Source organism: Salvelinus namaycush, chromosome 15 (genome assembly GCF_016432855.1).
Source record: "Salvelinus namaycush isolate Seneca chromosome 15, SaNama_1.0, whole genome shotgun sequence".
NCBI lineage: Eukaryota > Metazoa > Chordata > Actinopteri > Salmoniformes > Salmonidae > Salvelinus > Salvelinus namaycush.
Window position 1 is genome coordinate 24917727 of NC_052321.1, and position 13392 is coordinate 24931118.

Below are 13392 nucleotides of genomic sequence, written 5' to 3' on the forward strand. Positions count from 1 at the left end.
CACAACACTGATGATGGTGAAGACATCAAAACTATTAAATAACACACATGGAATCATGTAGTAACCAAAAAAGTGTTTTAAAAAATCTAAATATACAGTGGGGAGAACAAGTATTTGATACACTGCAGATTTTGCAGGTTTTCCTACTTACAAAGCATGTAGAGGTCTGTCATTTTTATCATAGGTACACTGTGAGAGACGGAATCTAAAACAAAAATCCAGAAAATCACATTGTATGATTTTTAAGTAATTAATTAGCATTTTATTCCATGACATAAGTATTTGATACATCAGAAAAGCAGAACTTAATATTTGGTACAGAAACATTTGTTTGCAATTACAGAGATCATACGTTTCCTGTAGTTCTTGACCAGGTTTGCACACACTGCAGCAGGGATTTTGGCCCACTCCTCCATACAGACCTTCTCCAGATCCTTCAGGTTTCGGGGTTGTCGCTAGGCAATACGGACTTTCAGCTCCCTCCAAAGATTTTCTATTGGGTTCAGGTCTGGAGACTGGCTAGGCCAATCCAGGACCTTGAGATGCTTCTTACGGAGCCACTCCTTAGTTGCCCTGGCTGTGTGTTTCGGGTCGTTGTCATGCTGGAATACCCTGCCACGACCCATCTTCAATGCTCTTACTGAGGGAAGGAGGTTGTTGACCAAGATCTCGCGATACATGGCCCCATCCATCCTCCCCTCAATACGGTGCAGTCGTCCTGTCCCCTTTGCAGAAAAGCATCCCCAAAGAATGATGTTTCCACCTCCATGCTTCACGGTTGGGATTTTGTTCTTGGGGTTGTACTCATCCTTCTTCTTCCTCCAAACACGGCAAGTGGAGTTTAGACCAAAAAGCTCTATTTTTGTCTCATCAGACCACATGACCTTCTCCCATTCCTCCTCTGGATCATCCAGATGGTCATTGGCAAACTTCAGACGGGCCTGGACATGCGCTGGCTTGAGCAGGGGGACCTTGTGTGCGCTGCAGGATTTTAATCCATGACGGCGTAGTGTGTTACTAATGGTTTTCTTTGAGACTGTGGTCCCAGCTCTCTTCAGGTCATTGACCAGGTCCTGCCGTGTAGTTCTGGGCTGATCCCTCACCTTCCTCATGATCATTGATGCCCCACGAGGTGAGATCTTGCATGGAGCCCCAGACCGAGGGTGATTGACCGTCATCTTGAACTTCTTCCATTTTCTAATAATTGCGCCAACAGTTGTTGCCTTCTCACCAAGCTGCTTGCCTATTGTCCTGTTCACCTACTCTGCGTCTCACAAAGACACGGCGGTTGAAACCAAAAACCTCAAATTTGGACTCATCAAACCAAAGGGCAGATTTCCACCAGTCTAATGTCCATTGCTCGTGTTTCTTGGCCCATTTTATTTGGGCTTTAATCTGAGGTGCAGTACTTCATCACCCTCCCAGATCTGGGATCCTCCTCATCAAAAAAGCTGACTAGCATAGCCTAGCCTAACGGGACAGGGATATCATATAATATAATTTTCATGAAATCACAAGTCCAATACAGCAAATGAAAGATAAACATCTTGTGAATCCAGCCATCATTTCCGATTTTTAAAATGTTTTACAGCGAAAACACTATGTATTTCTATTAGCTAACCACAATAGCCAAACACACAACCGCATATTTTCACCATGTTTCCACCGCATAGGTAGCTTTCACAAAACCGACAAAATAGAGATAAAATTAGTCACTAACCATGAAACAACTTCATCAGAAGACAGTCTTATAACATGTTATACAATACATTTATGTTTTGTTAGAAAATGTGCATATTTGAGGTATAAATCATAGTTTTACATTGCAGCCACCATCAAAAATATCACCAAAGCAGCCAGAATAATTAGAGAGCAACGTGAAATACATAAATACTCATCATAAAACATTTATGAAAAATACATGGTGTACAGCAAATGAAAGATAAACATCTTGTGAATCCAGCCAATATTTCCGATTTTTTAAAAAGTGTTTTACAGCGAAAACACAATATACACTGCTCAAAAAAATAAAGGGAACACTTAAACAACACAATGTAACTCCAAGTCAATCACACTTCTGTGAAATCAAACTGTCCACTTAGGAAGCAACACTGATTGACAATAAATTTCACATACTGTTGTGCAAATGGAATAGACAAAAGGTGGAAATTATAGGCAATTAGCAAGACACCCCCAATAAAGGAGTGGTTCTGCAGGTGGTGACCACAGACCACTTCTCAGTTCCTATGCTTCCTGGCTGATGTTTTGGTCACTTTTGAATGCTGGCGGTGCTTTCACTCTAGTGGTAGCATGAGACGGAGTCTACAACCCACACAAGTGGCTCAGGTAGTGCAGCTCATCCAGGATGGCACATCAATGCGAGCTGTGGCAAGAAGGTTTGCTGTGTCTGTCAGCGTAGTGTCCAGAGCATGGAGGCGCTACCAGGAGACAGGCCAGTACATCAGGAGACGTGGAGGAGGCCGTAGGAGGGCAACAACCCAGCAGCAGGACCGCTACCTCCGCCTTTGTGCAAGGAGGAGCACTGCCAGAGCCCTGCAAAATGACCTCCAGCAGGCCACAAATGTGCATGTGTCAGCATATGGTCTCACAAGGGGTCTGAGGATCTCATCTCGGTACCTAATGGCAGTCAGGCTACCTCTGGCGAGCACATGGAGGGCTGTGCGGCCCCACAAAGAAATGCCACCCCACACCATGACTGACCCACCACCAAACCGGTCATGCTGGAGGATGTTGCAGGCAGCAGAACGTTCTCCACGGCGTCTCCAGACTCTGTCACGTCTGTCACATGTGCTCAGTGTGAACCTGCTTTCATCTGTGAAGAGCACAGGGCGCCAGTGGCGAATTTGCCAATCTTGGTGTTCTCTGGCAAATGCCAAACGTCCTGCACGGTGTTGGGCTGTAAGCATAACCCCCACCTGTGGACGTCGGGCCCTCATACCACCCTCATGGAGTCTGTTTCTGACCGTTTGAGCAGACACATGCACATTTGTGGCCTGCTGGAGGTCATTTTGCAGGGCTCTGGCAGTGCTCCTCCTTGCACAAAGGCGGAGGTAGCGGTCCTGCTGCTGGGTTGTTGCCCTCCTACGGTCTCCTCCACGTCTCCTGATGTACTGGCCTGTCTCCTGGTAGCGCCTCCATGCTCTGGACACTACGCTGACAGACACAGCAAACCTTCTTGCCACAGCTCGCATTGATGTGCCATCCTGGATGAGCTGCACTACCTGAGCCACTTGTGTGGGTTGTAGACTCTGTCTCATGCTACCACTAGAGTGAAAGCACCGCCAGCATTCAAAAGTGACCAAAACATCAGCCAGGAAGCATAGGAACTGAGAAGTGGTCTGTGGTCACCACCTGCAGAACCACTCCTTTATTGGGGGTGTCTTGCTAATTGCCTATAATTTCCACCTTTTGTCTATTCCATTTGCACAACAGCATGTGAAATTTATTGTCAATCAGTGTTGCTTCCTAAGTGGACAGTTTGATTTCACAGAAGTGTGATTGACTTGGAGTTACATTGTGTTGTTTAAGTGTTCCCTTTATTTTTTTGAGCAGTGTATATTTCTATTAGCTCACTACAGTAGCCAAACACACAACGCAATTTACTCCCCGCCAAAATAGCTTGCACAAAACCGACAAAATAGAGATAAAATTAATCACTAACATTGAACAACTTCATCAGATGACAGTCTTATAACATCATGTTATACAATACATTTATGTTTTGTTCGAAAATGTGCATATTTATAGCTACAAATCCTGGTTATACATTGTGAATACGTAGCAACGATTCACCAGAATCTCCGGAGATATTTTGGACACTCACCTAATCTGACCAAAGAACTCATCATAAACTTTACATAAAAATACTTGTTGTATGGCAAATGAAAGATACACTGGTTCTTAATGCAACCGCTGTGTTAGATTTAAAAAAATAACTTTACCATAACATACAGCTTGCGTTATTGTGAGACAGCCCTCACCAACACGGCGGAGAATAGGAGTCAACATTTTACACAGAAATACGAAATAACATCATAAATGTTTTCTTACTTTTGCTGAGCTTCCATCAGAATGTTATACAAGGAGTCCTTGGTCCAGAATAAATCGTTGTTTGGTTTTAGAATGTCCATTTCTTCTGTCGAATTCGCGCCACAATGCTAGCCAAGGTTGCTAACATTCCCATCCTCTCTTGGCGCAAAGAACGGAAAACTCAAAGTCCCAATAAACGTTGAATAAACTGATAAAACTCGGTTGAAAAAACCTACTTTATGATGTTATTATAATATGTATCAAATAAAATCAGAGCCGGAGATATTCGCCGTGTATACCGAACGCTTTTCAGAAGACAATGTCGAGGTCCCTCGCGCGCCGTCGAAGACAAGGAAAATACCGGACCTGTCACTCCAAAAGCTCTTGTTCGGCCTCAGATCAAGCTAGACACCCCATTCCACCTTCCACTGCCTGTTGACATCTAGTGGAAGGCGTATGAAGTGCATACAGATCGATAAATAAAAGCCAGTTGAATAGGCAGGCCCTGAAACAGAGCCTCGTTTTCAGATTTTTCACTTCCTGTATGGAAGTTTGCTGCCAAATGAGTTCTGTTTTACTCACAGATATAATTCAAACAGTTTTAGAAACTTGAGAGTGTTTTCTATCCAATAATAATATGCATATTGTATGATCTAGAACAGAGTACGGGGCCGTTTCATTTGGGCACGATTTTTCCCAAAGTGAAAACAGCGCCCCCGTATTGACAAGAAGTTAACTCTAATGAACTTATCCTCTGCAGCAGAGGTATCTCTGGGTCTTCCTTTCCTGTGGCGGTCCTCATGAGAGCCAGTTTCATCATAGCGCTTGATGGTTTTTGCAACTGCACTTGAAGAAACTTTCAAAGTTCTTGAAATGTTCCGTATTGACTGACATTCATGTCTTAAAGTAATGATGGACTGTTGTTTTTCTTTGCTTATTTGAGCTGTTCTTGCCATAATATGGACTTGGTCTTTTACCAAATAAGGCTAACTTCTGTATACCAACTCTACCTTGTCACAACACAACTGATTGGCTCAAATGCATTAAGAAGGAAAGAAATTCCACAAATTAACTTTAAAGAAGGCACACCTGTTAATTGAAATGCATACGAGGGGACTACGTCTTGAAGCTGGTTGAGAGAATGCCAAGAGTGTGCAAAGCTGTCAAAGGGTGGCTACTTTGAAGACTCATCTAAAATATATATATAATATATTTATAATATAATACTTTTTTGTTTACTACATGATTCCATGTTATTTCATAGTGTTGATGATGTCTTCACTATTATTCTACAATGTAGAAAATACTAAAAATAAAACCTTGAATGAGTAGGTGTGTCCAAACTTTTGACTGGTACTGTACATACACATACACACACTACCGTTCAAAATTTTGGGGTCACAAAAAAATCACATTTTTTGTCCATTAACATAACATTTATCAGAAATACAGTGTAGACATTAATGCTGTAAATTACTTTTGTAGCTTGAAACGGCTGATTTCTTAAAATAAAATATATATATTATATCTGCATAGGCATACAGAGGCACATTATCAGCAACCATCACTCCTGTGTTCCAATGGCACGTTGTGTTAGCTAATCCAAGTTTATAATTTCAAGATGCTAATTGATCGTAAGAAAACCCTTTTGCAATTATGTTAGCACAGCTGAAAACTGTTGTCCTGATTAAATAAGCAATACAACTGGCCTTTAGACTAGTTGTGTATCTGGAGCATCAGCATTTGTGGGTTCGAGTACATGCGCAAAATGGCCGGAAACAAAGAACTTTCTTCAGAAATTCATCAGTCTATTTTTGTTCGGAGAAATGAAGGCTATTCCATGCGAGAAATCACCAAGAAACTGAAGATCTCGTACAACACTGTGTACTACTCCCTTCACAGAACAGCGCAAACTGGCTCTAACCAGAATAGAAAGAGGAATGGGAGTCCCCGGTGCACAACTGAGCAAGAGGACAAGTACATTAGAATGTCTAGTTTGAGAAAGACGCCTCACAAGCCCTCAACTGGCAGCTTCATTAAATAGTACCCGCAAAACACCAGTCTCAACATCAACAGTGAAGAGGCGACTCCGGGAGGAGTTTTTCCCCGTCAATCTACACACAATACCCCATAAAACAGGTTTTTAGAAATTTTTGCAAATGCATAAATATTTTTTTACCTTATTTTACATAGTTAGGTCCATAAATATTTGGATATTGACCAAGTTATTATTATTTTAGCTGTCTACCACAGCATATTGGAGTTGAAATGAAATAATGAATATGAGCTGGAAGTGCAGACTTACAGCTTTAATTTGAGGGTATTTACATCCAAATTGGGTGAACGGTGTAGGAAGTACATTTTTTTTTATTTGTGGTCCCCCTCTTTTTAATGGACCAAAAGTAATTTGACAATTGGCTGCTCAGCTGTTCCATGGCCAGGTGTGTTATTCCCTAATTAGTTAATTTACAAGTAAGCAGATAAAAGGTCTAGAGTTGATTTCAAGTGCAGCATTTGCATTTGGAATCTGTTGCTGTTAACCCTCAATATGAAGTCCAAAGATCTGTCACTGCCAGTGAAGCAAGCGATCATTAGGCTGAAAAATCCAAACAAACCCATCAGAGATAGCAAAATCATTTGGTGTGGCCAAATCAACTATTTGGTACATTCTTAAAAAGAAAGAACGCACTGGTGAGCTCAGGAACAACAAAAGGCCCAGAAGACCACGGAAAACAACTGTCGTGGACAGTATTCTTTCCCTGGTGAAGAAAAACCCCTTCACAACAGTTGGCCAGATGTAAACCATTGGTATGCTTCAAAAACAGTAAGACCAGATTAGAGTTTCCAAATAACATCTCAAAAAGCCTGTACAGTTCTGGAACAACATCCTATGGACAGAAGAGTATGGAGAAGGGAATTAATTGCTCATGATCCGAAGCATACCACCTCATCTGTGAAGAGTGGGAATGTATGGCTGCCAATGGAACTGGTTCCCTTGTATTTATTGATGATGTGACTGCTGACAAAAGCAGAAGGATGAATTCTGAAGTGTTTTTATAGCTATATTTTCTGCTCCGACTCAGCCAAATGCTTCAAAACTCATTGGATGGCGCTTCACAGTGCAGATGAACAATGACCCGAAGCGTACTGCGAAAGCAACCCAATACTTTTTTAAGAAAAAGGAGTGGAATGTTCTGCAATGGCCAAGTCAGTCACCTGACCTGAATCCAATTGAGCATGCATTTCACTTGCTGAAGGCAAAATGCCCCAAGAACAAGCAGGAACTGAAGACAGCTGCAGTAAAGGCCTGGCAGAGCATCACCAGGGAAGAAAACCAGCATCTGGTGATGTCTATGGGTTCCAGACTTCAGGCAGTCATTGACTGCAAAGGATTTGCAACCAAGTATTAAAACTCAAAATTTTAATTTATGAATATGTTAGTTTGTCCAATGACTTTTGAACCCCTAAAATTGTGGGGCTATGTATAAAAATTGTTTTAATTTCTACACGGTTCATACAATAATTTTGACAAAACCTTTAAATTGAAGATTAAAGTCTACACTTAAAGCACATCTTGATTGTTTCCTTTCAAATCCATTGTGGAGGCATACAGAGCCAAAATTATGCAAATTGTGTCACTGTCCAAATACTTATGGACCTGACTAAGGATTCATACCCTTTGCTATGAGACTCCAAATTTAGCTCAGGTGCATCGTGTTTCCATTGATCATCTTCGAGATGTTTCTACAACTTGGAGTCCACCTGTGGTAAATTCAATTGATTGGACATGATTTGGAAAGGCACACACCTGTCTATATAAGGTCCCACACTTGACAGTGCATGTCAGAGCAAAAACCAAGTCATGAGGTCAAAGGAGTTGTTCGTAGATTGGTGGAGTGCTACAGAGATGGTTGTCCTTCTGGAAGGTTCTCCCATCTCTACATTGGTACTCTAGAGCTCTGTCAGTGACCATTGGGTTCTTGGTCACCTCTAACCAAGGCCCTTCTCCCCCGATTTCTGTTTGGCCGGGCGGCCAGCTTTAGGAAGAGTCTTGTTGGTTCCAAACTTCTTCCATTTAAGAATGATGGAGACCACAGTGTTCTTGGGGACCTTCAATGCTGCAGAAACGTTTTGTTACCCTTCCCCAGATCTGTGCCTTGACACAACCCTGTCTCGGAGCTCTACGGACAATTCCTTCGACCTCATGGCTTGGTTTTTGCTCTGACATACACTGTCAACTGTGGGACCTTATATAGACAGGTGTGTGCCTTTCCAAATAATGTCCAATCAATTGAATTTACCACAGATGGACTCAATTCAAGTTGTAGAAACATCTCAAGGATGATCAATGGAAACAGGATGCACCTGAGCTCAATTTCGAGTCTCATAACAAATGGTCTGAATACTTATATAAATAAATTATTTCTTTAAAAAAAATATATAAATGTACAATATTTCTAAAAAACTGTTTTTGCATTGTCATTATGCGGTATTGTGTCTGGATTGATATCCAGACACAAGGTATAATTTAAATGGAAAAATTCCAATGTTGAATCCAGTGTTGTTTTGCATATCAGTTCATAAACCATGTGCCATGGAAACTCTTTTTCAATCTATAGTGCACACGTAAATTTTTTGGTAACTGGTATACTTTTTTACTCATCACAATTTTCTTTAACCAATTTTGGTCTTTAGCTGCATATGTGACAACTCCACAAGTCCTATTCATGGGATAAGTTACAAAGATTATACTTTAAAAAAAACAACAAAAAAAACTGTTGAGTTGAACCACAATATTTGTTTGTATTATTTGTTCTGTCTTTTCTGGTGGATTAAACTGAAATTGCAACCATCTTTCAATGGCTGTTTGTATTCAATCTCTGTGTGTTTCTGTCCCTGGCAGGTGGCGGAGAGGGCCCTGTACTACTGGAACAATGAGTACATCATGAGTCTGATCGAGGAGAACTCCAGCGTCATCCTGCCCATCATGTTCGCCAGCCTCTACAGGATCTCCAAAGAGCACTGGAACCCGTGAGTCCACCTCAGCACACCCCTCACACATAGATTTATCCAATCAGAAAACTTGATTTATCTTCTTGTATTTGGTTGTATATTGTTTAGACTCTTGGCTCATTATAGAAAAAATTAAGTGTAAAAGAGTTCATGTTGGCTGTGTTTTACATGTTTTAAATTTTTCTTGCAGGGCGATAGTGGCGTTGGTGTACAACGTACTAAAAGCCTTCATGGAGATGAACAGTACCTTGTTTGATGAACTCACAGCTACTTACAAGTCAGACCGCCAGCGGTAAGATATGCAGCATCACTAAAGGATCGTATGTGGTGTGGTCAGAGCACTGTTGTAGTTTTTTAAACACCCACTCACTCGTATAGGCCATGCTCACTACACGGGTTCATATCAAACATTTACAGTTTTTTATATACAGAATCTCACTTTCTCTCATATACTGTGTGTGTGTAATATTGTGATTCTTAACTCTGGCAGCATAAGACATTTTGATTGGGTGGTACTTGGCCAAGAGTTGTTGTGGTGGTAAACCCAGTAGTAATCTCTCAGTAATCTGCAGCTAGTCCCCCCTCCCCCCTGTGTGATCTGTACTGTCTGCAGTGAGAAGAAGAAAGAGAAGGAGAGGGAGGAGCTTTGGAAGAAGCTGGGGGACCTGGAGCTGAAGAGGGGCCTTAGGAGCGATGGGATCATTCCCACTTAACGAAGCGCCACACTCCCCTCCCATCCATGTCCACCGGAGCGCGCCCTCTGGAACAACATGGAGCAACCGTGTTTTTTTTTGTTTTTTTCTCCTTTTCTGTATTGTGCGACTTACTTTACGGTAGATTCACACGTCTGTTTCATTATTTCAACATCACTGTAAATAACTTTTTCTTTTTCCCTTAAACTGATATTACTGCGAAAAAAAATATTAAAAAAAGGAAGAAAAAATGAGAAAAAGAACTTGTGTGGGGAAAAAAGACATTGGACAGTAGGACTTGAAATGAACTCTTCTTGGAAAAAAATCTACAGCGAAAGAAAAGATTGTTTTAACCTTGCCCTTTGAGAACCCCACTTTCCCTGAATACAAACCCATTTTCCATCTCTACAAACCCATGCTCTTTCTCTCTTTCACTCTGTCTCCTGTGGTGCTTCTGTACCTCTCTCCCTGTGTGGGACGTCCTGACTGAGTGAGATACTTGGGAGGCTCCGCCCTGACCAAGAGGACACCCCTTCCCTCCATAAGGACCAGCCTCTGACCCCTCCTGACCTGCCTCTCTCCATGCTCAAGCTAAGCTAGTATTATGGACCCATTAGCCATGAGGAAATGAATTGAACCCCTCGTCTTTCTCGACCCTTCCTCCAAGAGGCAAACATGTTAAGGGCCTGTATGTACAGGGAGTTAAAAAGAAACGGTAAAGGGAAGGTCTTCATACACACACTTACATCCACCCTCTCGCACCATTTTCTCCCCACTTCCACATTTTGTTTCTGTTCACTTATCTGTGTGCATCTGGCTCCCCAATGATTGATTGGTTTCTGTCAGTTCAGTTGTCTCTCTTTGGGTTTGTGGACTTTGACGCTGCAGTACCAGGCAGCCTGGTATCAGTCTGGCACTGGTACCCTCCAGCCACACAGCAAATACGAAAAAAGTAAAACGATTGCGAGCTGTAGAGAAGCGCCAAACTCTCCTATTGTGAAAAGGAGCATCTGTCCCGGGTGTACTCTTCACAGTATTTCAAAATTGTATATTGTTATTATATGCAGTACACTGATATCTTGTATCTTGTAGTAATTTAGCATATATTTTTGCTTAGGAACAGTCGAGGAGTATCCAGTATATGAGGTATTATAAAAGGTAAGACTTACTGGTATTTATGATGGTGTTTTCCCCTCTTTCTTTTTTCTCTTTTTGTTTCCTCCTTGGTTTTTAGCTCTCATTTTTGATTTTTTGATTAAGCTTCTTTGACCATCAGATCTTTTTTTTAGTTGTGGAGTGAGTGAGGGCAGGGCAGAGAGAGGAAAGGCATGGAGCAGTTGATATCCTGTTCAAATTTACAGGAAGTTCAGCATTGTTGACCCCATTGTTGACAGAATTAATGTGTGCTTTAGGATGGCCAAGATATATGATTAAAATGAAGAAGAAAAAAAAGGGTTGGAGAAATACAAATGTTTAATTATTTTAAAAAATAAAGAGATATTAAATTAAACCTGTTTTGTGATAAAGCCCAGATGCTGGATTGCCTTATTTTCAGACCGTAGACTGCTGTTTGTTTTGTGCCTGTGTTTGATGGAGAGGTGAAAGGATGAATGAAGGAGTCTTGTGCTTTTGATTGTTGCTAAGTTACTCTGAAATGGTGCTGTGCAGTTCATGACTAATTGATTCTGCTTGTCGCTTGGATAGTCAGCGACAGCTGTAAAGCGGCCTGCAGTCAACGAAGAGCGTCTCAATATCCTTTGATATGACGAATGATCGATTTAGAAGAGTTTACTTATTGTTTGTGTTTAATTGACTTGTTCAACAACAATTAGCAGAACATATGAATTTTGTTTTTCCATTTTCAAGTAAAAATCATTTTACTTGACCACAAATGTAAATCTATCTTGGAGTGCCACAGGAGGGCAGCAAGACTTCACATCTGATGGACCCCATAGCAGCCATTGAGTCACTATGTAGTTGATTGTATCTGCTATGTCATTTGTGAGCTTTTATTCAGCCCTGTTACAATATCAGTGAATAATGTAGATTTCTGCACCAAAGTTATCAAAACACTTAACTAGGTCTGTATTTAATTTGTCATTTAAGGTGTAATGTGATCTGACCTGTGTGGAAGGTGGTTGTAATGTTGACCTGGTGCGCACACACCATCACTCAGACTAGTCATTAGTGTATTGTCCTTGGGTAATCACTGAATGTTTTGCTGTAGATAGCTGGTAGGCAAAGTTTTACGAGGACAATGGAGCTTTACTTTTTAGATTTTCTGCCAAGATCATCCCCAAGGAAAATGCATGTGTGGTGTTTTCATCTACAGGTAAGAGATGATCTGTCCAGTGTTCTATATGAAAATGAGAATAAATTATTATTACATAGGAGCAACCTTTCTCTATTGTCAATGGCAATTTTTCTGGGGAGTTTTTTAGGCAGTCTGATTATTTTGGTTAGATTTCTACTTTTATTTTGGTTATTTTTTACTGTGTGTCTAGTGGTGTTTATCTTTTCCACCGCTATTGAGGCAGAGCTCAGAGTACACCTTTAAAAAAAAAAAGTCTTAGTCCCTAGTTCTGACTGCTCGGTTTGAAAGGGCCAAGCGGCGCTGCTGTGATTGTGATCTGCTCTAAGTGTGGCTCTTGTTTTTCTACTCCCTGTCATTTTGACTGTTCCTAACAATGTTCAACATGGGAACTGGATTCTCTTGGCTTAATCTGCCTGGAATTAGATGGATTCTAGTAGGATTTGGCAGCTGTAGACGGAGAGGACTGTTTTGGCTTAATAACCATGGACAGTGCATTGTCAAAGCCCCGCTCCCACAAGGTAATGCCCTGGGAAACAGTAGCAGGCCAATTAGGAAAGGAAGGGTGACAACGCTTTATCTCATTACCATCACCCAACGGGCACACATCTGGGGGGGGGGGGGGGGGGGGGGGTGTTCTTGAAGGTCCAATGCAGCCATTTTTATTTCAATATCAAATCATTTCTGGGTAATAATTAAGGACCTTACTGTGATTGTTTTCAATTAAAATTGTCAAACATGAACAAAAATGTAATCTTACAAAGACCAATTTCTCAAGCAAGAATTTAGCTTGGACTGTCTGGGAGTGGTCTGAGTGGGGAGACTGTTATTGGCAGAGGTTTGGAACTATCTTATTGGTCTGGTAACTAATTTACTGCCTGGTGATGTCACCAGGCTGTCCAAAACAGGCAGAAATTTCAGCCGGTCTTTTCAAAAAGCTCTTACACTTAAAGGGCATTATCATTTGAACAATTTCACAGAATTATTCCAACCTCAGTGTGGAAACATAAAACACTTATTTATATATAACACAGTAAAATCACGTTCTGACTGCACTGGGCCTTTAAAGACTGCCACCTTTTTCTTATTTTGTCAAAGCAATTACTGGAAGTCGTTTCCACTTCTCAACCCTTGAGTGCACACTTGGCCTGAACTGGGGTGAGGCTGTGACACACTGAGGGCATTGTCATAATTAATTATAGTGCTGATAATTCAGATTACTGATTTGCCCCCTCTTTCTACACACCCAGCTCATTATTACTCTGTCTTGCTCATCAAATGCATGCATCAATGCCCTCTCCTGCAGGCTGTAGGGCAACACCATCA

General features: G+C 41.3%; 1 protein-coding gene across 2 annotated transcripts in view; it reads left to right on the forward strand.

Moving 5' to 3' along the window:
- Window positions 1–11285, forward strand: part of ppp2r5eb (protein phosphatase 2, regulatory subunit B', epsilon) — a 34947-nt gene extending 23662 nt beyond the window's left edge. For both annotated transcript variants that reach the window (XM_039009573.1, XM_039009574.1), the window contains 3 exons: window positions 8954–9081; window positions 9254–9355; window positions 9677–11285. In XM_039009573.1, the coding sequence (XP_038865501.1) occupies window positions 8954–9081; window positions 9254–9355; window positions 9677–9776 (330 nt within the window). In that variant the 3' untranslated portion in view covers window positions 9777–11285. The remainder of the gene's footprint in view (window positions 1–8953; window positions 9082–9253; window positions 9356–9676) is intronic.
- The last annotated feature ends 2107 nt before the right edge of the window (window positions 11286–13392 follow it).